The sequence below is a fragment of the Heterodontus francisci genome, chromosome 38, assembly GCF_036365525.1.
Source record: "Heterodontus francisci isolate sHetFra1 chromosome 38, sHetFra1.hap1, whole genome shotgun sequence".
Classification (NCBI taxonomy): Eukaryota; Metazoa; Chordata; class Chondrichthyes; order Heterodontiformes; family Heterodontidae; genus Heterodontus; species Heterodontus francisci.
The window spans coordinates 42,305,291-42,331,778 of NC_090408.1; the positions used below are offsets into that span (position 1 = coordinate 42,305,291).

Here is a 26,488-nt window from a genome sequence, read left to right on the forward strand (position 1 = left end):
TACTTATATTAAGTACATAATTGTCAAGCTTCAGGGCTTTGTTTAATCTTGCTGGTTAGTTATGGTTGGATGAACACAAGGTGCTGCTGTAACCAGGCAACAGGAAAGAACGAAGAACTAAACTGAACTCTCGTAAAGTGCACAGAATACCACGGCATAAGACACAAATGAGCATGGGAATAGAGAACACTGTGAAACTCAAGCACAGGGCAAGGAAACAAGAAAAGAAAGACTTACATTTATCTAGCGCCTTTCATAGCCTCAAGATTCCCTAAGCTCTTTACAGCCAATCAAGTACTTTTGGAGTGTAGTCACTGTTGTAATGTAGGAGACACAGCAGCAAATTTGCACACAGCAAGATCCCACAAAGAGCTATGTGATAATAACCAAATAATCTGTTTAAGTGGTGTTGAGTAAAGGATAAATATTGGCCAGGACTCTGGAAATAACTACCCTGCTCTTTTTCAAAATAGTGCTATGGGATTTTTTATATCCGCCTGAGACAGCAGACAAGGCCTTGGTTTAATGCCTCACCCAAAAGACGGCACCTCTGACAGTGCAGCACTCTCTCAGTACTGGCATTAGGAATGTTGGCCTGAATTATATGTTCATATCCCTGGAGTGGGACTTGAACTCACAACCTCTGACTCAGAGGTAAGAGTGCTACCACTGAGATAGCACTTCAAAGGAAGAATATAGAACTCCGAGGGTATGGACACGCAAGTAGCTGAGAATAAGGTTTATAACAGGGTAATTTACACTGTCAAGCCCCATTGGACCCTAACCCTAACCCTTCCTCTCTGCCTCTTCAGTATTATTTTTGCACCTTTTTTTAAATTGGGGATCTGTACTCTATTGGCCTTGACCTTTCACTTTTGCTGACTGAGTTTTAACAGAAAAGCACGGGCGAGGGGCACAGAGATCCAGCAGGAGTGAGATAGCACCTACTCAGCCAAAAGGCCAGCTGATAGAAGTTGTTACCTGTGGTTTCTTCATCAAGTACAATGACTTAAATTCACTGAAGGTCAAATCAGAAAACTGGTTGATTCCCACTGTAAGAACGGAATTGACAAAAACGATATATTAGATCCCTGTGATGCTTGTATCCATGGGTGATTGTGCATTACTGCACTGTCTCTTCTATATTTTACGGTAAATGTTAGATCTTACATATTGTGGGCTTAAGGGTGACTGAATGTTACAGTGAGTATCACTTGACGAGTGTAATTTTAACAAAATGTAGGGTTCTAAGTCACTCTCTACGCTATTAGTGATGTATGTATTACCAGGGCTGTGAAATTCCTTTGTCTGTATTCCAGTGAAAGTAATAAATGAATGGGAATAAGACTGCACAAAAGCAGCTCAACCCTGATGCTTTATAAATAAATAAAAATAATTAGAAATGTTACTTCTGGTCTGCTGAGAGAAACTATTTCTGCTGGTTGGGGTGTCTAGGATTAGGGGGCATAATTTAAAAACTGGGACCAGATGGAAACACTTCTACACACAAAGGGCTGGATTTTGTGCTGGAGACGGGACTCCCGGTACCAGCCCGAAAAGGCAGGGGAAGCCCACCTCGGCTTTTCACACCTCCCCCCCCCCCCCTCCCCACCACCACATGTTCCTGGCTATCTTGATCTTCTTCATCCACCTTTTCATCTTCTTTATTTAACCTTGTATTAACAGGCTATTTGAAAACATAGGAACAGGAGGAGGCCATTCAGCCCCTCAAGCCTGTTCTGTCATTCAACTGGATCATAGCTGATCTGTAGCTTAACTCCAGCGACCCGCCTTGGTTCCGTAACACTTAATACCCACTTACCTAACATAAATCTATGGAATTCAGTCTCGAAATTTTCAATCGACACCACCCCCAGCCTCAACAGCTTTCTGGGGCTGATTTCCACTCTCCTTTGTGAGACCAACTTCACGGCACAAGTCAGGAGTGTGATGGAATACACTTGCCTGGATGGGTGCAGCTCCAACAACACTCAAGAAGCTCAACACCATCCAGGACAAAGCAGCCCACTTGATTGGCACCCCATCTACAAACATTCACTCCCTCCACCACCAACGCACAATGGCAGCAGTGTGTACCATCTACAAGATGCACTGTAGCAACTCACCAAGGCTCCTTAGACAGCACCTTCCAAACCCACGACCTCTATCAACTAGAAGGACAAGGGCAGCAGATGTATGGGAACACCACCACCTGCAAGTTCCCCTCCAAGTTGCACACCATCCTGATTTGGAACTATATCACCGTTCCTTCACTGTCACTGGGTCAAAATCCTGGAAATCCCTTCCTAACAGCACTGTGGGTGTACCTACCTCACATGGACTGTAGTGGTTCAAGAAGGCAGCTCACCACCACTTTCTCAAGGGCAATTAGGGATGGGCAATAAATGCTGGCCTGGCCAGCATCCCATGAATGAATTTTTAAAAAAGGGCTTCTTGACATCACCCCCTAAAATAGCGTAGCTCTAAATGGGCGGCGCAGTGGTTAGCACCGCAGCCTCACAGCTCCAGCGACCCGCATTCAATTCTGGGTACTGCCTGTGTGGAGTTTGCAAGTTCTCCCTGTGACCATGTGGGTTTTCGCCGGGTGCTCCGGTTTCCTCCCACAGCCAAAGACTTGCAGGTTGATAGGTAAATTAGCCATTATAAATTGCCCCTCGTATAGGTAGGTGGTAGGGGAATATAGGGAAGGTGGGGATGTGGTAGGAAAATGGGGTTAGTGTAGGATTAGTATAAAGGGGTGGTTGATGGTCGGCACAGACTCGGTGGGCCGAAGGGCCTGTTTCAGTGCTGTATCTCTAAATAAATATAAGGTTATGCCCCCTTGTTCTGGACACTCCCTCATTGGCCACCATGCAGCTCTTGGGACATCTGAGGGAAGAGGGGCCAAAAAGCCAGTTGTAAAAATACTCAAGTGAATTTACTTTGAAAGGAGTGTCCACCATTGTTGTGAGCTTCAATCTTTCTCTTGTTCTGGATAAAGGTTCGTAGTCTGTGATCGTACTCTTCTGAGTTATAGTTTTTGTTGTGCTGTTTGCAAAGAATGGAAATAAGTAAAATATCATTTAGAATCAACAACAACTTGCATTTGCATAGCATCTTTAATGTAGTAAGATGTCCCAAGGTGCTTCACAGGAGCAGTTATCAAACAAAATTTGACAACGAGCTACATAAGGAAATATTGGGACATGTGACCAAGAGCATGGTCAAACAGGTAGGTTTTAAGGAGTATCTTAAAGGAGGATAGAGAGAGGCAGAGAGGTTTCAGGAGGGCATTCCAGAGCTTAGAACCTTACAGCACAGAAAGAGGCCATTCAGCCCATTGTGCCTGTACCGGCTCTTCAATTTTTTTTTAATTCATTCATGGGATGTGGGCGTCGCTGGCTATGCCAGCATTTATTGCCCATCCCTAATTGCCTTTGAGAAGGTGGTGGTGAGCTGCCTTCTTGAACCGCTGCAGTCCATTTGGGGTAGATAGACCCACAGTGCTGTTAGGAAGGGAGTTCCAGATCCACTCCCCTGCTCTTTCCCCATAGTCCAGCAATTTTTTTCCCTTTAAGTATTTATCAAATTCCCTCTTGAAAGTTACTTTTGAATTTGCTTCCACTGCCCTGTCAGGCAGCGCATTCCAAAACACAACAATTGTCTGCATAAAAAAAATTCTTCTCATCTCCCTTCTGGTTCATTTGCCATTTACGTTAAATCTGTGTCCTCTGGTTATCAACTCTCCCAGCAGTGGAAACAGTTTCTTGTGCAATACAGGTAGAACTAGACACAGTCACATATAATATAGAATTATATAAAACATACAGCACAGAAACAGGCCATTCAGTCCAACTAGTCTGTGCTGGTGTTTATGCTCCCTGAGTCTCCTTCCATTCCAGCTACCTCATCTCAGCCTTTCAGCATATCTTTCTATCCCCTTTTCTCTCATGTACTCGTCGAGTTTCCTTTTGAAAGTATCTAAGCTATTTGCCTAAACTGTTTCTTGTTGTACCTTGTGGTACAATTTAACACACTTCACAAACAAGGGGGACATGCTTTGCAGTTCAGTGACTTGTATTTTAGGCAAATATGTCAGATATTTTGTGCACAGTAAGATCCTTGAAAAAGCATTGATCTGATTTTTGGTGATGTTAGATTGGGGGAGTGGGGGGGTGGTTGGTGGTGGTGGTGGGGGGAACAATGGCCAGGAGACTGGAAAACTCCCCTGCTCTTCTTCCAGTAATGCCATCACATCAACCTGAACACCAGAACAGGAAGACAAGGCCTCGATTTAACAATTCTTTAAAAGGGCAACACTCCTTAAGAACAAAAGGTGGGGTGGACCTTGAAACCACCAAATTGATTCGGTTACTTTGCCAGATTTCGGTTCCCCACACAGTGAGTTCTTGATCTCAACTCGTACTTCCTGAGGAAAAGTCCTCTCAACATTTACCAGCAGGAGGGGAAGCTGAGGGGAGGGAATCAGCAAGCTCTTAACCCTTTCACAAAAAGCAAAATACTGTGGGTGTTGGAAATCTGAAACAAAAACAGAAAATGCTAGAAATACTCAGCAGGTCAGGCAGCATCTGTCTGAGAGAAAAACAGAGTTAACAGTTCAGGTCGATGACCTTCCATCAGAACCCTTTCCCCTGTCTTCGTTGGATCATTTTCCATTCTGAGGCTTTTTCTGATTCCCACTCGTGTGCTTTTTCCTTTGAAACCCTACAGGAGGAACTTGTCTACGCTCAGGATCTACAGAGAGTTCTGAGGTGGGCAGCACATCCCAGTAATTACTTTGTGACTGAATCAAGAGGAGTGGGAGAAAGTCACCAAATACAAACAGCGTCCCAGCACAGCCAAACAGAACATGTCTGATACCAAGAGAAAGAAAGGTTGTTTCCAACAGGAAAACACTGCCCAAAAAACCCCAGAGAAGAAATATTTACCATTGTCATCCATTCCTTGAAAGAACTTATTTCTGAAAAATAAACAAGAAAGTTATCCACAGTGAACAGATTTTAACCATTTTCTTCCCTCCTTTCCGGTAGGTGCTGACTCTTGCTGATCCACTCAATACTATCCCACTCCGATCAATATTCTCCTGGTCAATACCGTCCCTATGGCTACTCTTATGTATGGGCCTAGATGGTGAGAGGAATCTATTGGACTATGAAGGTCGTCACAACACAGTCTCATCTCGTGTACCTATCCAGGGGTGCTACGGCCGCTGTAGATTCCCTATTGGTGCCACAGCTGAGACCAGTTAATGGCCCTGAGCGACGCGATCACATGAGGGCTTCAACATTCATCTGGAGATTGACTCCCAGCTTTGTTCCTGCATTCTTCCACATGCCTCTTTTCGGATCTATGCTCTGTCACAATGGGAAGGTACAGAATGAAGGTCAAACATTCCCCAATGGGGTCAGAGGGAAATATCATCAGGAGAGTCACTCCGACCTGTGCTCCGCCAGCTTATACTTTATATAAAAGTATTTATATAACAAATATAAAATGATCACTGTCAGGACTCGAGTCTACACATACAGTACTGTATATTTTATAATAATTAATCACTCAGGAGCATCCTGGTCTCTGCATCTCAGCTGCTCACTGGATAAACTTGCAGCAAGTATTTCAAACTGTAAATCAGGAGTCTAGGCAATGTATAATGATATTTTCTGAGCCTTCGGGCAATTGCTAAGTTTATTTTAAGCAATACAGATACTGGTACAATGTGGCAGAACCTGTCTGGGTACAACTCCATGGGTTTCTGTTTAACTTGTGACCAAACAATCACTGACTTTGTGGCTCCAATCTTCATCTTTTTAAACAACCTTTTAAGTCCAATTAATACTGTGTGTGTCTGACCCGGACCCGGCCTGACCCAACCCGAGCCCAAAAGCCGGACCCAGAAGAGCGACCCGACCCGAACCCGACACATGTCGTCGGGTCCTGTCGGGTTCGGGTCGGGTAGCAGGCCTTTACTTCGCACAACAGAATGTCCCAAAGCGCTTTACAGCTGATAAATACTTTTGAAGTGTGGTCACTGTTGTAATGTAAGAAACGTGGCAGCCAATTTGTGCACAGCAAGCTCCCACTAACAGCAATGTGATAATGATCTGTTTTTTATTAATATTGGTTGAGAGATAAATATTGGAAAGGACACTGGGGAGAACTCCCCTGCTCTTCTTCAAAATAGTGCCATGGGATCATTTACCCAAGACAGGAGAGGAGACCATATCTCATTCAAAAGACAGCATAGTACTGCAGTGGGAGGCTCAGCCTACATTTTGTACTCAAATTTCTGGAGTGAGACTTAAACCCACAACCTTCTAATATAGAGGTCGAAGTGCTAGCCACAGAGCCACAGCTAACACTTGAGTTCTAACGACCCCAGTCCCTAGTTTTACACTGTCTCTAGACACAACATGGGAAAATGGGATGGGGTAGAGGTGGGCGAAGATCCATTGTAATGGAAAACCTGGATTCACGATCTGGATGCACACATGAAGCATTTGTAGGAGAGAAAGGAGGAAACTGGGAGACAGTTGAGACTAATGCAAATTCTTTAGAGTGTTTTACATCCTTGGATTAAAGCCAGATGGTCTGCGCGCTTGCAGTGGTGTGAGTTTAAAATCATAAAATGGTACAGCACAGAAGGAAGCCATTCGGCCATCATGACTGTGCTGACTGTCTGAAAGAGCTATCCAATTAGTCCCACTCTCCTGTTCTTCCCCCAAAGCCCTGCAAATGTTTACTTTTCAAGTATTTATCTAATTCCCTTTGTGAAAATTACTATTGAATCTGGTTCTATCATCCTATGGTGCATTCCAGATCATGACAACTCACAGTTAAAAAGATTCTCCTGATCAAAATCTCTCTTGCAGCACAAATGCAACGTTGTGCTCTCGAGGTTGAATGGAACAGACATCAGTTTCCTGCTCCCTGAGATTCCAAAGAAAATTTCTGCTTACCTTTGAAAGAAAATTCTGACAAGCTGCACACAGCGTGCAAAAGAAAGAAGATTGGGGTAAGTGCCTGTAGCAGCTCCATTTCCAGTGAGGTCTTTGGCTGAATAGAACAGAGGCTGGAATTCCCCTTCTTCCTGCTATAGCTCACTGCTTTCACTTCCTGTTACTGCCAGGCAGCTGTTAAATTATAATCAGACGTGAAACTGCAACAGAGTGCTCTAAGTGTCCGAGCTGAGTAACAGTCTTATTTCTAATTGTCAGTGACAAGAGAGGAGGAGACCAGCAAAGGAATGTAGTAAATGGAGGATTGTGCCAACCATGGTGTGTGTTGTTTTTGAGGTAAAGTTTGCCAGTTTGGAATTAGTACAGTGTTAAGATTTTGAGATTGTTTTTCCTCGACTGCTATTGGTGCCACCATGTGGCGTGAAGGACAGATTGCAGCATTAAATCTGAGCTACTTTACAAGGTCACCTGTAACGTTGAGAAAAGTTGGATAAACACGGCATTATTCCAGAAGGGTGGCAGGGATAAACCAGGTAATTACAGGCCGGTGAGTCTAACATCAGTGGTAGGGAAACTATTGGAAAACATCCTGAGGGACAGGATTACTCTGCACTTGGAGAGTCAGGGATTAATCAAGGATAGTCAGCATGGCTTTGTCATGGGGAGATCATGTCTAACAAATTTGATTGAATTTTTCGAGGGGGTGAATAGATGTGTCGGTGAGGGTAAAGCAGTTGATGTAGTCTACATGGACTTCAGTAAGGCTTTTGATAAGCTCCCGCATGGGAGATTGGTTAAGAAGGTAAGAGCCCATGGGATCCAGGGCAATTTGGTAAATTGGATCCAAAATTGGCTTCGTGACAGGAGGCAGAGGGTGATGGTCGAGGGTTGTTCTTGCAATTATACCGCAAGGATCAGTGCTGGGGCCCTTGCTGTTTGTAGTGTACATTAATGATTTAGACGTGAATATAGGAGGTATGATCAGTAAGTTCGCAGATGACATGAAAATTGGTGGTGTCGTAAATAGTGAGGAAGAAAGCCTTAGATTACAGGACGATATAGGTGGGCTGGTAAAATGGGCAGAGCAGTGGCAAAAGGAATTTAATCCTGAGAAGTGTGAGGTGATGCATTTCGGGAGGACTAACAAGGCAAGGGAATATTCAATGGATGGTAGGACCCTAGGAAGTACAGAGGGTCAGAGGGACCTTGGTGTACTTGTCCATAGATCATTGAAGGCAGCAGCACAGGTAGATAAGGTGGTTAGGAAGGCATATGGGATACTTGCCTTTATTAGCCGAGGCATAGAATATAAGAGCAGGGAGGTTATGATGGAGCTGTACAAAACGCTAGTTAGGCCACAGCTGTACACACTGTGTACAGTTCTGATCGCCACACTATAGGAAGGATATGATTGCACTGGAGAGAGTGCAGAGGAGATTCACCAGGATGTTTCCTGGCCTGGAGCATTTCAGCTATGAAGAGACCCTGGATAGGCTAGGTTTGTTTTCCTTAGAGCAGAGAAGTCTGAGGGGGGACATAATTGAGGTATACAAAATTATGAGGGGCATAGATAGGGTAGATAGGAGGAAACTTTTTCCCTTAGCGGAGGTGTCAATAACCAGGGGGTGTAAATTTAAGGTAAGGGGCAGGAGGCTTAGAGGGGATTTGAGGAAAAATTTTTTTCCCAGAGGGTGGTTGGAATCTGGAACACACTGCCTGAAGGGGCGGTAGAGGCAGGAACCCTTACAACGTTTAAAAAGTATTTAGATGAGCACTTGAAACGCCATAGTATACAGGCTACAGGTCAAGTGGTGGAAAATGGGATTAGAATAGATCGGCTTGACGGCTGGCACAGATACGGTGGGCCGAAGGGCCTGTTTCTGTGCAGTATAACTCTATGACTCTAATTACAGAGAAACAGTACCAGCAAGTTTATTGCGATCAATTAAACCCAAAACCAGGAGCCAGGTTTCGAACTTTAAATAAGTTAATTACATAGAGTTTCCAGAAACAGGCCCATTCTGCCCAACTTTCCATGCTGATGTTTATGCTCAATGTGAGAATCCTCCCCCCTTACTTCTCACTGCATCAACATCCTTCTATTCCTTTCTCCCTATTAAATACAAAAGGAAACGAGAGGATGTTTGAGACAAAAGGATTGTTGGAGGATGTTCATAAACATTTCAGCAGAAGACAAATGGATCACCTTTAAAGGAATATTGCTGGGACAAGGACGTGCCTTCTTTCACTGAAAAGTCCTTTTTTGTGCTACACCAACGAGAGAATTGTCAGAGAAGAGGTGGGAACATTAAAAGATGCAAATAGCTTTGCAGCTGACGATAAGCACATGATCTGACACTAACTTGCCCTTTTCTGCTCTAATATCACTGTTCAAAACCCCATTAAAAGTTGTCTTGTTCACTGAGGTTTAACTGGGCTTTTGATGGCAATCTGAATAACAACCACTACTGAACAACTGATCTGATCCTGAAAAAGTAGTGAAATGTTGTTAAATTTCTCCACTATGATTAGTTACCAGATTTTTAAAACTAGATTTTTAAATTTTTATTTCAAGTTTGTTTGTGATACCTTAACCCCAGGTGTATGTCTCAATCTTTATTTTGCTCTCTGGAAAATCTTTAAAAAGTGGATTGATTAAAGCGCTTTCTGTTTCCTGATTTCCATTTGTGAAAATTCTTTAATGTGATAGGCTGCTTGGACATCTTGATGACATCACTGCAGCTCCTGACTGGAATCCCCATTAAGCAACACTACAGTCAATTGCACGACGAGTGAGGTTAAGTTCTCACCATGAAGATCACTCGGTCTCTCAGGGCAGCTTTCTTCAAGGTTAGTGCTGATCACCGGCGCTTCATCATTAACAGAACATTATGGCCCTTGAATTGCAGGAATATATGGAACTGATTTGGAAGAACAGGTCTCTCCATCCATAACCTGCCAGAGATGAATCAAACACTGAACAACACTGACAATCACGTGTATCACCCTGAGGTAAAAGATATTTATTGTCGAGGGGTAATCAGGAAATGTGTGTTGATACAAAATGCGGAAACTTAAAAAAAAGTTGCTGAAAATATTCAGGCTTAAAAGTGTCACCACTACATCACAAAATATCATGTTCAGCTGAATGCTTGTAATTTTCTGAATGGGCCCTTTTATTCTCCATATCTGCCACTTGAATATAACTGAACCTTATAATGATTCAGAAATACAAAAGTTAATGCTATTGCTAATATATTCATATTATTTGCATTAAATTTGATACTCCTGTCTAAAATATTTAAGCAAAACTACATATGATGAAGAAATGCTTCTGATTTTTGTCCCACTTTTTATCTACTCTAGTTTCTATTTTTCATCCTTTGTTAGTATTTAATATATATGTTCAGCTTGTGTTTCATTGCTTGCAGTGATCATGAGATCATTAGAAATAGGAACAGGAGCAGACCATTCAGCCCCTCAAGCCTGCTTCACCTCTCAATAAGATCGTAGCTTATCTGATCGTTGCCGTAACTCCACTTTCCTGCCTTCCCCCTATAACCCTTGACTCCCTTGTCGATCAGAAATCAGCCTCGAATATATTCAACGACCCAGCCTCCACTGCTATCTGGGGAAGGAATTCCAAAGATTAATGACCCTCTGAGAGAAGAAATTTCTCCTCATCTCCGTCTTAAAAGGGAGACCCCTTATTTTGAAACTGTACCCCCTAGTTCTCGATTCCCTCATGAGTGGAAACATCCTCTCAGCATCTACCCTGTCAAGCCCCCTCAGAATCTTATATGTTTCAATAAGATTACCTTTCATTCTTCTAAACTCCAATGAGTGTAGGCCTAACCTGCTCAACCATTCCTCATTAGAAAAACCCTTAATCCCAGGAATCGGTGTAGTGAACCTTCTCTGAACTGCTTCCAATGCAAGTATGTCCCTCCTTAAGTAAGGAGACCAAAACTGTACACAGTACTTTATGTGCAGTCTCAACCATGTCCTGTACAGTTGTAGCAAGACTTCCCTACTTTTATACTTCATCCCCCTTGCAATAAAGGCCATCATTCCATTTGCCTTCCTAATTACTGCTGTACCTGCAAGCTAACGTTTTGTTAGTCATGTACAAGGACACCAGGTCCCTCTGTACCACAGCATTCTTCAGTGTCTCTCCATGCAAATAATATTCTGCTTTTCTATTCTTCATGCCAAAGAGGACAACCTCACATTTTCCTGCACTATACTCCATCTGCCAAATTTTTGCCCACTCACTTAACCTATCTATATCTCTTTGCAGACACTTTGTGTGACGTGCCAAGAGTGACGTCTCAATTCATTCCATTTTCGCTGCCTCCGGAGAATACTTGGCATCAGGTGGCAGGACCGTATCTCCAACACAGAAGTCCTCGAGGCGGCCAACATCCCCAGCTTGTACACACTACTGAGTCAGCCGCGCTTGAGATGGCTTGGCCATGTGAGCCGCATGGAAGATGGCAGGATCCCCAAAGACACATTGTACAGCGAGCTCGCCACTGGTATCAGACCCACCGGCCGTCCATGTCTCCGCTATAAAGACGTCTGCAAACGCGACATGAAATCCTGTGACATTGATCACAAGTCGTGGGAGTCAGTTGCCAGCGTTCGCCAGAGCTGGCGGGCAGCCATAAAGATGGGGCTAAAATGTGGCGAGTCGAAGAGACTTAGTAGTTGGCAGGAAAAAAGACAGAGGCGCAAGGGGAGAGCCAACTGTGCAACAGCCCCGACAAACAAATTTCTCTGCAGCACCTGTGGAAAAGCCTGTCACTCTAGAATTGGCCTTTATAGCCACTCCAGGCGCTGCTTCACAAACCACTGACCACCTCCAGGCGCGTATCCATTGTCTCTCGAGATAAGGAGGCCCAAAGAGAATACTCCATCTGCCAAATTTTTGCCCACTCACTTAACCTATCTATATCTCTTTGCAGACACTTTGTGTCCTCCTCACTGTCACTGTGTGACAGTAAGTAACCCACAACTTTCTTTAGTTGCTTCACCTGGCAATGCAGGTTGAAACTACAGGCTCCTGTGTCTGAGAGACGATAATGTTCCAGGCTCAGTGGAGTAGCCACCCATCAAGCCTTGCCCTGGTTTTCAAACCACAGCCTGCCCTGTTGGGTAGACCATCTCTAGTGATACATCCCTGCCTAACCCTGCAACGCTCCTATCTAGTCTATTGCTGCTCAGATGCACTCCCTCCAGTCCACTATCCTATTCTGCTGCACTTTGGAACTCTCTTCCAACACCAATATCTGCTTTCCACCTGCCTTTGCTCCTTATCAAAGCCTCTTATAAACCTCTCCTCACCTGTCCTTTCAATTGCCTCACAGAGCCCCCACCAATCTTTCTCCACTTCTGCTTGACATCCTCAACCCCTCTACATGGTGCTGACGCATGGAGCAATAGATCAATGCAGGTTGGTGTTGTTTTGGACCCAACAATTTAACAAGTAACAGCACCTGCTTTTCACTTACTTAGGAACATGGAAGCAGGCCATTCAGTGCCTCGAGGCCATTCTGTCATCCAGTTACAACATGGCTGATCTACACCTCAATGCGGCTGAAAGGTTGGTGCCTGATGGTGATGTAGAGGGAGTGCAGGATGAGCATTAACCCGGAGCTAGAGGAGTGATGGGTGAGGACTGGGAGATAACAGCAGGAGAAAATTAATTCCAATATGGTGCGACATGGTAATGGAGCAAAATGAAAATCAGGATGAGAAGCATGAAGCTGATGGTTTGGGGCATAAACTGCCAGGGCAATGGCTGGGTGGGGACTCTGTGTGGGATTGAATTCATGCTACAGAGTTTGTATTAATGGGAGGTCTGGCAGGAGGACACTTGAGTAATCAATCTCCGCAATGAAGATCACGTGGATGGAGATTTTGGGAGAAGAAAGGTTAAAGCAAGGACATCACATTTCCTTTCTAACATTACGAAAACATTAATTTGGAAATGTTTGTATAAGATATATACGGCACTGGCCGTAAGTACATGGAGTATCAAAGTGTTATCACCTATTCAAAGTATTTCATGGACATGGATCATGCAAAGATAAAGTATACCTTTTTCCCTGCCATTCAACTTAAAAACATTGCTCACTGCCTATTAACTGTAAAGCCCAGATGCAAGGCACAGCAATTCTGTTGCCATAACAACTGAAGATTCTGGTTCTTGGAATGTATGGATAAGTTGAAGCGAGGGACCTATCTGTAGAGTCAGCATATGATATTGCAGAGTTTGTCATTCTAAACCTGGGAATTCTTATTATGTACAGGAATGTATCCCTGGCACTAGATTTACTGTATCTCCTCTTTCATATTATGTATGTGTTTAGTAAGATACTGGGCAGTCCAGGACAGGTTACAAAATTCAGATCAGCAGATAACGTACAAACAGCTATCGAGAATTACAATACACTCTGCAGTGTTTTCACAGCTGGGGATTGACACTGAACTCCAACTGCAGTGATAGGAAGCAATACTTTGCATTTAAATCTTCTCCACAAGTCCCACTGCATTATTTAACATACTCATGTCTACCCTCTAGAAAGAAAGCACGCTCCAGACTTTGTGGTTGAATTTCTTAACCCTTCACTTTTTATCCAAGAGTTGGGATTGGTTATTACTTTATGATTTAAAAAATTGTAAACAATATTTATTTTTAATTGGCAGTACAGTCGGGCTAAGTAGAAAATGGTGCGGAAATGTTACCAATTCAACAAGCTCAGGTACATGATTGGTCTCCTTATTTAAGGATGGATGTAAATGCATTGGAAGCAGTGCAGAGAAGATTTACTAGACTTTTACCTGGAATGGGTGGGTTGTCTTATGAGGAAAGGTTGGACAGGCTAGGCTTGTATCCGCTGGAGTTTAGAAGAGTAAGAGACGACTTGATTGAAACATATAAGATTCTGAGGGGTCTTGACAGGGTGAATGTGGAAAGGATGTTTCCCCTTGTGGGAGAATCTAGAACTAGGGGTCACTGTTTAAAAATAAGGGGTCGCCCATTTAAGACAGAGATGAGGAGAAATTTTTTTCTCTCAGAGGGTCGTGAGTCTTTGGAACTCTCTTCCTCAAAAGGTGGTGGAAGCAGAGTCTTTGAATATTTTTAAGGCAGCGGTAGATAGATTCTTGATAAGCAAGGGGGTGAAAGGTTATCGGGGGTAGGTGGAAATGTGGAGTTGTGGTTACAATCAGATCAGCTATGATCTTATTGAATGGCGGAGCAGGTTCGAGGGGCCGAGTGGTCTACTCCTGCTGCTAATTCATATGTTTGTGTGTAGGAAACAATAGTTTGTTGGGATTTGGGAAAATGCATTGGCTTGCCCAGTGTCATCAACCCTAATAAAAATAATGTAACAAAAGTGTCCCCTTTTCAGAGGGGCGCAACAATAAATACCCAAATCACACAAAGCAAAAAGGAAACTTAACAAATTAAATAAGAGTATTATCACCCATATCATCTAAACACTCCAGTCCTTGTGGTGCCCACTGGCAGCAGAAGTGAGGCAGACAGCCAAGCAACCACCCCTATGGAACTTATCCAACCTGGACCTGTACATGGCCACCTTGGCCAGGTTTAGGAGCAGACCTATGAGCAGGTCCTCCAACTTGCCCACTTGCCCTCCCCCCCGGGCGTTCAAACATCAGGGGCTAAATTTTACAGAACACCCCTGATGACGGGGGTCGAGGCGAGGGCCGGAAAATGCCTCTGGGAGAGGGTTGCCACGCGCCACGTACCCTGCGCCAGGAGGCTCCGGCCGATATTGCCGGCGGCAGCGAGGCCTTGTGGTGTCCCCTGGGGGGAAAACAGGGTCAAAGAAACATCTTTGGTGTCAGGGATGGCGGGAAGTGTTTTAGGTTAAAGATGATGCACTTTGGAGGCGGGGAAGGTCAGGTTGTCAAGGTAAGTGTTTTGGAGGGGGGAGAGGGCAAGTAATTAATTTTATGGTTATTGGAGGCGTGGGAGAGGGGCAAAATAAATGTATTTTTTTTACTCACTGTTTCTTTAAATGTTTAAATGTAATGGTAGGGCTCAAAGCCCCTTAAAAACTGGTGTCAAGGCCTGCACATAGGCAACTGTTGCTATTGCCGGGGATGGCCAGCCTACCCCCTCCACGTGATCAGGGCGGGGTGGGGGCGCCCAAACTATTTAAATGAACCGCATGCTTAATCCCGCTGTGGCTCAGTGACGTGTGGCCCGCACAGGGGGGCCGCCATTATTTTCGCCAACACCAATGATTTCAATGGCAGGAGTATAAATTTCAGCCCCAGGAGTGTGGGTCTGATTTATTGGCCTGAGGGGCTGACATTAGAGCTCTTGCACTGAGGCTGCTCAAAGACCCTTAGTTACAGAAAAGACTAAGGTCATACAAACAAACCAAGATCCCCCAGTTTCTACACTGACTCGTTAAGAGGTTGTTAAATGATAATGAGGGAGGCCATTGATGGAGCTGTTGCCCCTGTGCTGCTATACATGGTAGACATATTTCAATAGGTTTCCTCATCTCTTGTGCTGTTTTAACTAGTCCAGTGGTTCTCAAACTGGGTTCTGCCAACATGTGGGGGTCCAGAGACACTTTCCAGGAGGGTCCCCGAATTAATGCGAAAGTTTACTAAACAGGACTGGCGTCTCTGCTAGGTGACGTGGATGGCCAGAGACAGACTTCGTGCAAGGCAGGAGCGGAGTGCGCCAACCACACGAGCAGCACGGAATGGGCTGGCTGTCTCACCTCGGAGGGGAGGGTGCATGGAGGAGCGCTGAGAGCAGCACGAAGATCGCTGGAAGCAAATATCGGTTTTCTTAAAAACATTATTAAACACCCTTTACATGCTGCACTTTCATGTTATGATGATTATATAGTATAATTTAATGGGGTGTCCACGATCACTGACCCATTTGAAAAGTGGTCCTTTGAGCAAAAAAGTTTGAGAACCACTGAACTAGTCTATCAAACAGGACCTGATTGTTGTCCACTTCATAATAACAACAACAACTTGTACTTATATAGCACCTGTAACATGATAAAACATCCAAGGTGCTTCACAGAAACATTATCGAACAAAGGCCATAACACCAGAACATAGGGACAGGATGATGCTATTCAGCCCCTCCAGCCAGAGCTATGGTTTGGAAAATGGATTTTGATGCTGTACAAGTCCAATGGCAGATTATAATCACTGATTCCTGTTTCCGCAGTTGAAAAAAGGTGTTAGTTGGTTTTGTGATGCTGGTGACACCTGTTCATTGAATTTCCTGGAAGGTTTTAACAATGGAGGAGATGAAAGTGGTCACTTTAACAGAAGTTGTTGGTGGGAAATAGCAAAAATGATACAACAGCGCAATTAGCTATCGAACATTAACTGACCACCTCCAACAGGGCTGTAAAAAGACACAGGCACCAAAGACAGACCTCTTTTTAAACAATGGCTTCCTGTTATCGCTACACTCATATTTTGAGGTGGTGGAATTAACAATAATGATTATGTGTTTTAAGTTGAACAACATTGGGAACATAGGAATACAGGGACATGGGAAGCCATTCAGCCTTTTGAGCGTGTTCCACCATTCAGTTACATATGGCTGATTTGTATCTGAAGTCCATTTACCGCCTTGGTTCCATAACTCTAGAAAAGAGAAGGTTGAGGGTGACCTGATAGAGGTCTTTAAAATGATGAAGGATTTGATAGGCTAGATGTAGAGAAGATTTTTCCAGTTGTAGAGGATTCAAAAACTTGGGGCCATGAATATAAGATAGTCACTAATAAACGCAATAGGGACTTCAGGAGAAACTTATAGAATCATAGAATGGTTACAGCACAGAAGGTCATTCGGCCCTTTGTGTCCATGCTGGCTCTCTGCAAGAGCAACTCAGCTGGTCCCACTCCCCCACCCTTTCCTTATAACCCTGCAAATTTTTTCTCTTGAAATAATCATCCAATTACCTCTTAGGCAGTGTGTTCCAGCTCGTAACCATAGGCTGCATTAAAAAATTTTTCCTCATGTTGCCTTTCGTTCTTTTGCCATTCATCTTAAACTCGCGTCCTCTGGTTCTCAACCCTTCTACCAATGTGAACAGTTTCTCCCGATCTACTCTGTACAGGCCCCTCCTCTGAAACTTCTCTTCTCTAAGGAGAATAGCCCCAGCTTCTCTTATTGATTCACATAACTCCAGTTCCTCATCTCTGGAACCATTCTCGTAAATCTTTTCTGCACCCTCTCTAATGCCTTCACCTCCTTCCTAAAGTGTGGCGCCCAGATTTGGACACATTTGATATGTTAAATTCAGTATCACCAGCACCTGGTTATTTTTATGTTCTTTACCCAGAGTGGTGAGAATGTGGAACTTGCTACCGCACGGATTGGTTGCGGTGAAGAGGATAGATACATTTAAGGGTAAACTTGACAAGTGCACAAGGGAAAAAGGAATGGAAGGATATGTTGATTGGGTGAGATGAAGATGGGTTGGAAGAGGCTCATGTGGAACATAACAATGACAACTTGCATTTATATAGTGCCTTTAATGTGGTTAAAACACCCCAAGGCACATAAATGGCGGCATAGACAGAATGACTTGTAGTCTCGATGTAACTTGATTTTAAACCAGAGTTCACTTGCCTCACAAAAATCTATCAATATCTGTTTTGAAATTTTCAATTGACCCCCAAGCTGAAGTTTTTTTGGTTAACAGTGTTCCAGATTTCTACTACCCTATGTGCTTTTGGACATCAGCCATGAATGGCCTAGCTCTAATGTTAAAGATATGCCCCCTTCTGGCTTCTCCCCATGCAGGAGCAAGTGTCAGTCCAGAGAGACAAACTGAAGCCCAGGCCTGGTATTCCCTTGTATTAAACAGCTGTGGCTACAACACGTTGCACCATGCCAAATCGATACTTAGGCCTATTTGGAGAGTTGTGGGTGCTATGGATGATAGTAGCAGGTAATCATGCTGAAAACCTTACATTAATTGCCTGCAGGGTAGGCCTCTGACTGAATCCTGTTTGTACACATTTACCAGCCGGTCGATAAATGAACGGTTAAAATAAAACAACTTCTGAGAAAGTGTTAACAGATTTGTGAAAAATGTCTTTACTCATAAAATAATGTTAAATACACGTAGAGCAAAGCTCTAGCCTAAGCTTCACGGTTCCCATCACTGCTTGGGGTCTCTAACAGGTGAACCAAAGCCTCCGCGAAGTTAACAAAACAGATCTCATTCTACACATTGTGATTGCAGAGCATCTCATACCAGTCAGAGCAGTTCGTTCCTGTGAAACTGAAAGCAGTTTTGAGATGTACAGAGAAGTATTAGCCTGGAGATGAGCTTCAACATAATTTTGATTCCAGAATTGTTTCAAAAGGAGTTTTGTTTGGGACAGGGGAGAAAATTTTATTTGTGCTCATAAAGATGAGAATCTATAAAGCTAAGGAAGTATTAATGTTCAGTGTTCTGCAATTAGATACAGCATGGGGTAGGTGCAGGTTAATGACCCCTTTATACCACCTTAGAGATGTACCTTAACCTCAGAAGGGATCCCCTACTGCACCAGCTCCCACACTAATCATAGGTGCTAACTGGTCATTGATGCCACATCCAGAGGACTTTTATTGTGTAGACTTATGTCTGCCAAAATTAGATTGAGACTACCCAGACTCATTTTACCTAAGACCCTTAACATCCAAAGAAAGGGCCAGGGTGGGCACATTTCAAACCAAGGTCCCAGAGGGGCTAACCCAGCCTTTACCAAAGAAAGGAGACATTTGACTGATCAGTGTGAACTTAATTTGAACCCAGAGATGGAAGGTTAGTGAGCTAAACACTCAGCGGCCAGAGAGGAAGAAAACCTTCATCTGATCATTCTGGGATATGAACTCAGGTCCTCTCGGAAAGGATGGTGCGCTGATCAATTATATCACACTGCCCTTCATCAGTGGGAAGAAACTTTCACATCACCAGTCAGGGAAGATGAAACATCAGGGATTCAACCTTTTACCCAGTGGTAAAAGGACAGTGTGTGGATGACTACATCACACAATCCTTCATCAGCGAAAAGGCGCCTTCATCCCATCAAACTGAGCTGGATTAAAAGGAGGTCCCAGAGATGAAAGGACAGTTAGCGAACCTCCTGCACCAGAGAGATGAGACATTCACATCATTCCTCTGAGACATGAATGCAGGTCCCAGTGGTGAAAGGAGTCTGCTGATCATCTACATCACACAACCCTTCGCCAGAGAGGAGAGGCTTTCATTTCCAGAATTCTGGGCTGGATTGGAAACCAGGTCCTAGAGGTGAGAGGACAGTGTTCTGGTCCATTATGTTGTCCATTCCTAGATATTTTTAAATAATTTTTTTTAGGTTTTCTAAAGATTGCTGAAATGACTCAGTTGGTATCACAAAAAACCTACAACTGCTATGCTGTTTTGTTTGGAAAAAAATTGCTTTACAGTAAAAGTGCAGCAGCTAGTTATTGACAAATTCCCCTGCGAAGCAGGTGGGTGGTTGGTGCACTCCTCGGGTTTTTTTTGGTAGTGTCTACTCTTCAGCGATGGCCCCATGCACAGCACTTTGGAGGAGAGCAGTGATATCATCATTTATGCAAGGTTTCTGATGCAAGGGATGGTTGGCATTCAGGTCGGAAGCTTTGGTTCTATCCTCAGGGATGCTTCATAAAGACTTTCTTCATCCATGACATTTGACTGGACCAGTAAATAGCATGCCACCTGATTGAAACAGAACAAGAAGGTTCCTGTCAGAGCTTGGTGATTTTAAAATGGAGTGTAGTTGTTCATAGCAGTTAACAAGAATGCAGGTGAAGTCTTTCTAGAATCTACAGCCCGACCAGAGTTGAGTTCAGCGTTGCAATTTGATTATATTTGAAAACATGTAGCTTATCCAAAAACCAATTTACAGCCTCAGGCCCAAATTCATTGCTTCCCTGAGAAACCTTATAGACAGCCGAATATTGTCCATTGTTGCCTCTTCTATTGGAAACCACACTTACATAGGTAATTGGAATTTACTTTCCCACAGTTTTTTCTTAGGTGTGAACGGCATTGGCAAGGCATTAAGAGCCATCTAGGCCAGACTGGGAAGGGTGACAGGGTCCCTTCCCTGACGGACATCAGTGAAACATTTGGGTTTTTAACAACAATCCATGAGGGATGAGGTATTTCAGCTTCAAGGTTAGGTTGGAGAACAGCCCATGAAAATTGACAGGTTTATTGGGTAATTCAAGGTTGTGATCATCAGAATATTTTCGTCCATAAACTCTCCTCCATTTTGTAATTTAATCCTTTAAGATTCCTCTATCTGCATTTTTCTCCCCAGTCAACAGCGTGCCTAGACCAACTCTTTCCAGACTCCTCCTAATTAAAAAAAATCATTCTCTGGATGTGGAAATTGTGGGTAAGATCGGCATTTATTGTCCATCCCTAGTTGCCCCTTGAGAAGGTGGCGTTGAGCTGCCTTCTCGAGCAGCTGCAATGCATGTAATGAAGGTACACCCACAGAGCTGTTAGGGAGGGAATTCCAGGATCTTGGCCCAGTGACAGTGAAGGAAGGGCTGATATATATCCAAGTTGGGATGGTGTATGACTCAGCGGGGAAGCACTGGCTTAGTTGTGGGAACAGTCTGCATGTCTAGCCTTTCAGCAGCAGATAGTGAGAGCAGGTGGACCCGAAAAATAGGAGATAATTTGGAAGGAAATGAGTTTAAAATAAAATCTCAAAATTGGGCAAATGTAAAGGTGAGTAATAAAAGGCTATTGGTCCAGTTGTGAGGGAGTGCTGCAATGTCAGAAGTACCAACCTTTGAATAACACATTAAACTGAGGCCCCGTCTGCTGCTCAGATGGATGTTAAGGATTTCCTGGTGCTAAGCAAGCCCAGAGCAGGGAGTTCTCCTGGTGTCCTGGCCAACATTCCTCCTTCAACCAGCTCCATCCAAAACTGTTTTCATACTGTCCATTCAGGAAAAGATATTGCAAATCCTTTTAATTTACATAGAAGTTAAAATGAACCAACCTTGGTTTGTTGCTCTATCTTATAGGCAGTCTGTTGGAATTGTCTGATTTCTCGGATTATGTGAGATATCTGTTAATATAAACACAAGATGAAAACAGGCAGAGCAATCTATTGCATTGATGGAGCCTTCCAGCCACATGTCAAACACAGATATAGCTGAATAAACACATCACTGTGAATCTAATCTGAAGTACTTGTATAGAATAACACAGTTGCATGACAAAGGGCCATTTGGTTGCCTATATTTTAATCCTGTATAAGAACAGCTTTTATTGATTTATGCCAAGTACCTACTGCCCTGTTGCATTAAAAATTTGTCCATTTCTTTGTGCTCTCAGTCATGAGTATCTGCTCTCTAGATTTTGTGTTTGGAGATTCCTCAGCTTCTAACAATTTTCTCTGCTCTTTGAAATCTCTGCGTAATTTAGAAAGCTCACACCATGTACCTCCGTTCATTCCCCAATTCAGTTTCATTAAGTAAAATTCAACTGAATCTAATCCACAGTTCATTTTCTCCCATTGTACAGAATTTCAATGAAATTATGCGAAGGTTCTTTCTCTTTCATTCCCATTGTATAGAATTCCAGATCCATGTGTAACACTGTCCTACAATCCAATAATTAGTGTTCAGTGTAGGAGCTGGTCAGATACGAAAGTTCCCAGATCTGAAAAGGCAGGCAATGCACAGATTAAAATATCTCAGGATTAAACAAAAGATTTTCAGAAATATCCTGCATCCACAGCTCTTCATCAACACAAATGGAATAAATGAAAGTCCATCAACATTTAGACACGGTTTGACAAACACAGTCAGTCTCAGTAGCAGTGGAGTGGCATTAGGTATGATACAATTAGCTAGGCAAGGGAAGGGAAATATCCTGATCGAGAAAGCTATCGACCGACCATTGCTGGAAGTGAATGTATCATCAAGTAAGGATAGGATCAGGCTTTAGCGCGATGCTCTATATGGTCAAATAGTCTCTACCACACACTATCCTGTATCACATATGAAGAGTGGTCGAAGTGAGGTACCAGAGAATAGTTAGTGTCCATCAGGGTCTCTGGCTGCAGCAGAGGAGAGCATAACTGGTGGCAGATACGATATGTTCATTTTCCGTCACTGCCTGAGTCAAATTCCGCCCCCGTTATCACTTGGAAAAAAAGATTTGGGGAAGTCTGGGAACAGGTATCATGTTGTGTTCTTGGGCGAGTGGCCATGACCCGGATCTGCATCATGGATCAGACTATGTCCTACTGCACCATTGTGCAGTAAAGCACACCTCAAACTCTCTGTCAGAAAATGGTGTGTGGCAGAGGAGGAAAAATGGTTAAACAAAGAGAAAAGTGACATTCCAATCACTATGGACCTACCATTCTCATCTTGGAGAAGTTAACTAAACCATCTTCAGTATAATTTGGTGTTCCCTCCTCAATGAAGGCCAGGTCTGTTAGGTACATCCCCAAATAAGGAACACACGGAGGGTCACAACTTCAGGCAACAAAGAGAGAGAAGTTATTTGTTGAACATTAAACCTTTAATTGCCAAAGCCAGACACCCGGGCCGGGAGTGTGCATCCTGTGCTTCCTGCTATCTCGGCAGAGCTGGTGGGTGGAAAATGGGTTGGGAAACTTACACCAAGTGCACAATAGTTCTGCTCGTGGATGGGCAACCATCTTGGATTGACGTTCAAATGATAGAAATATGTCAGCACACTTTAGGAAGGATGTCAAGGCCTTGGAGAGGGTGCAGAGGTACCAGGGATGAGGGACTTCAGTTATTTGGAGAGACTAGAGAAGCTGGGATTATTCTCCTTAGAGCAGAGAAGGTGGTGGGGAGATTTAATAGAGGTGTTCAAAATTATGAAAGGTTTTGATAGAGTAAATAAGGAGAAACTGTTTCTCTTGGGAGAAGGGTCAGTAACCAGAGGACACAGAGTTAAGGTAATTGGCAAAAGAACCAGAGGGGAGATGAGGAGATTATTTTACGTAGTGTGTTGTTATAATCTAGAATGCGCTGCCTGAAAAGGTGGCGAAGGCAGATTCAATAGTGACTTTCAAAAAGGAATTGGATAAATACTTAAGAAGGAAAAAAAAATCACAGGGCTATACGGAAATGGCAGGGGAGTGGAACTAATAGGATAGCTCATTCAAAGAGCTGGCATAGGCATGATGGATCAAATGGCCTTTTCCTGTGCTGTATGGCTCTGATTCTATGGATGAGATTGAATGGGCTAAAGGCGCTTCTTTAACTGAACCAAGCTTGTGAAAGGGTTAGGTCAGTGACCTATTCTGGAAATGTGCCCCAGGATGGTTAAACCAAAGTCAAGGGTGTCTTATGAGGAAAGGTTGAGCAGGTTGGGCCTATACTCATTGGAGTTTAGAAGCATGAGAGGTGATCTTATTGAAACGTATAAGATTCTGAGGGGGCTTGAAATGGTAGATGCTGAGAGGATGTTTCCCCTCATGGAGGTATCTAGAACTAGGGTCACAGTTCAAAAATAAGGGTCTCCCATTTAAGACATAGATGAGGAGGAATTTCTTCTCTCAGAGGGTCATTAATCTTTGGGATTCTCTTCCCCAGTGAGCAGTGGAGGCTGGGTCATTGAATATATTCAAGGCTGAATTAGATAGATTTTTGATCTACAAGGGAGTCAAGGATTATGGCGGGGGGTGGGGGGAGGGCCGGCAGGGAAGTGGAGTTAAGGCCGCAATCAGATCAGCCATTATCTTATTGAATGGCAGAGCAGGCTCGAGAGGCTGCATGGCCTACTCCTGCTCCTATTTCTTATGATCTTATGCTTGTGCTGATGAAGGAGGACAGGAGTCTGGACAGAAAGTAGGTCTGGCTTTGGCAGTGATTGTTTAGCATGAGGCAAAGGCCAATGCCAAAACAAGATATGGCAGAACCCATGATCTATGCTGACTCTGTCGCTTACTGTTACTGTTCAGTCTTGCTCTCTGAGATTCTATGGGGTAGAAGTTGATCTTGGACAGTCATGCATAAATGGTGGAATCGAACCAGCCTCCTGTTACACTCCCTGCCTGATAGTCAATCCCATTGCCTGCAATATCGGGAGTGATGTGTAACAGGCAGCCCAAGAATCAGTGCCCATTTAACACAACCACCCAAGATTGATGTCTACTCCTATAGTTCTATGCAGCATCTGCTTGAGCAAATTGAAACGTACTTCTTCAAAGCCTCTCGGAGGTTTTTGAATCGTCCTTCAGAAGACACCAGTTTTTGCAACTTGTCGATTAATGCCTTGGTCTGAAACAAAAGAGAGAGGAAGAGAAAGTGATCTGAGCGCAGACCAATTCCACCTGAGGGAGGTTTAATTGAAAGGCTGAGAAAGAACACCCCAATAATGGCCACATGCTCCACCCACCTGCTTTGATACTTTCAGCCACGTCTTCTTCAACCGGAAAATGGCGCTTCGGTTCAACGCTGAGGTTATCACCAGCACGGCATTGTAGTTGTGCAGACACTTGCAGATGTCCGCCACCGCCACCCATTTCTCGATGGCTGCTGTTCTGACGTTCACATCATCGCTCTTCAAAATCTCTGAAGCTATCAAGTTGCTGATCTGAGAGGGTCAGAAAGAAAACGCAACTTTGTCATTCAACTATTGCATTCAATTCCAGGCACCGCACTTTAGAAAGTGTGACATGGTCTTGGAAAGGGCGCAGTGGAAATTTACTAGAATGGTACCAGGGACGAGGGAGGTCAGTTACCTGGAGAGACTGGAGAAACTGGGATTGTTCTCCTTAGAGTGGAGAAGGTTAAAGGGAGATTTAATAGAGGTGTTCAAAATTAAAAAGGGTTATGATAGAGTAAATAAGGAGAAACTGTTTCCAATATAACCTGAGGACACAGATTTAAGGTGATTGACAAAAGAACCAGAGGGGGAGATGAGGAGATTCTTTTTTTACGCAGTGAGTTGTTGTGATCTGGAACGCGCTGCCCGAAAGGGCAGTGGAAGCAGATTCAATAGTAACTTTCAAAAGGGAATTGGATAAATACATGAAAAACAAAGAATTGCCGGGTTATGGGGAAAGAACAGGTGAGTGGGACTAATTGGATAGCTCTTTCAAAGAGCTAGCACAGTCAAGTTGGGCCGAATAACCTCCTTCTGTGCTGTAAGATTCTAAAATTTTATGAAGTAGGACATTATCCTGTTCCTGTGTCAAGTAGCTGAGCATTCCAATAGAAAACAGTTGGAACTCTAAAACCTTCTGGATCGTTCAGAAGGAAGAAGATTGTGAAACAAGGAGGAGAGCAGGTTGAAGAGCAGGCTCACTTCTGGGTGTAGGGTACTGACAGTAAGAGACTATCCAAAGTTGGGTGGGTTGGGAATCAGTACTGGTTGACAGGTGTAAAACAGGCACCAGGCAGACCAATTTAGGAATGGGATGATCTATCCCACAATTTGCACAGCCTCTGGTCCCATTGCTGAACTCTTGAGGTCCATCTCATCCTGATGGATGCCTAAATCAGGTGTGAATTTCCCTTGAATGTATAAATTAGAAGGGCCCAACTACTGTTGAGGTCCCCTTTCCGGAATCTTCTCAAATCCTGCCATGCTCAGGAATCTTCAGCGTCCTCCCTGTGGCTCCCAAATCAAACCCATCTTATGGAGACAGGAGCAGCAGGATTGTTCCCTGACTCCACAGGACTCACAATCAACCCCCACCCCCATCCCCCGAAAACAGGCCAAAGTCTAACCTTATATCTTTTATTTTACTTTAAATTGGTTAATAGCTGTGTCAAAATAGCCAACAAAACAAAACTGAAACATGTTATCCACCTGGAGAAAATGAAGTGCATTGGGCTGATTTTCATGTGGGGTGTACATCAGGTATCCAGTTATTGCTGGAAACCGTGAGGCAGGAATGGAACGGACTGATCCAAGCTGATACCCAAAGATTCCTTTTATAAAGCTTCGGAACCACAGATAAAGCACATTATTGGAGGGTGTTATTAAAGGTGCGATTCATAATGGATTTAGAAATCCTTACTTCTGGACCGCTATAGAAACAGGAGTAGGCCATTCAGCCCCTTGAGCCAGCTCTGTCACTCATGGCTGATCTGTACCTCAATTCCATTTACCTGCCTTCGATCCATATCTCTGACCCAAGGAAAATCTGTCCATCTCAGTCTTGTAAATTGCAATGTGCCTTACTCTAAAGACTGAGGATACTTTAGTTGAAGAAACACAACAACTTGTATTTATATAGTGTCTTTAATGTAACAAAATGTCCCTAGGTGCTTCACAGAGGCATTATAAAACAAAATAGGACACTGAGGAACATAAGGAGATATTAAGGTAGATGACCAAAATCTTGGTCAAAGAGATAGGTTTTGAGGAGTGTCTTAAAGGAGGAAAGTGAGGTAGAGAGTTGGAGAGGTTTCGGGCAGGAATTCCAGAGTCCTGGGCCTTGGCAGCTGA

General features: G+C 43.6%; 2 protein-coding genes and 1 long non-coding RNA gene across 3 annotated transcripts in view; 1 reads left to right on the top strand and 2 right to left on the bottom strand.

The window, feature by feature from the left end:
- The window catches only part of ctsh (cathepsin H), a 22,482-nt gene extending 15,255 nt beyond the window's left edge, over positions 1-7,227 (bottom strand). Inside the window, exons 1-4 of the mRNA XM_068018229.1 lie at positions 6,978-7,227; positions 4,950-4,981; positions 2,943-3,048; positions 982-1,052 (exon numbers count right to left, since the gene is read on the bottom strand). Coding sequence (XP_067874330.1) covers positions 982-1,052; positions 2,943-3,048; positions 4,950-4,981; positions 6,978-7,056 — 288 coding nt within the window. The 5' untranslated portion in view covers positions 7,057-7,227. The remainder of the gene's footprint in view (positions 1-981; positions 1,053-2,942; positions 3,049-4,949; positions 4,982-6,977) is intronic.
- LOC137352575 (uncharacterized) lies at positions 7,037-18,060 on the top strand. Its single transcript, XR_010969737.1, has 3 exons — positions 7,037-7,313; positions 9,887-9,989; positions 11,278-18,060. It is a non-coding gene; the product is annotated as an uncharacterized lncRNA (long non-coding RNA).
- Positions 18,061-19,645: 1,585 nt separating this feature from the next.
- The window catches only part of rasgrf1 (Ras protein specific guanine nucleotide releasing factor 1), a 75,517-nt gene continuing 68,674 nt past the window's right edge, over positions 19,646-26,488 (bottom strand). Inside the window, exons 23-27 of the mRNA XM_068017650.1 lie at positions 24,428-24,625; positions 24,230-24,309; positions 22,413-22,530; positions 21,042-21,110; positions 19,646-19,738 (exon numbers count right to left, since the gene is read on the bottom strand). Coding sequence (XP_067873751.1) covers positions 19,646-19,738; positions 21,042-21,110; positions 22,413-22,530; positions 24,230-24,309; positions 24,428-24,625 — 558 coding nt within the window. The remainder of the gene's footprint in view (positions 19,739-21,041; positions 21,111-22,412; positions 22,531-24,229; positions 24,310-24,427; positions 24,626-26,488) is intronic.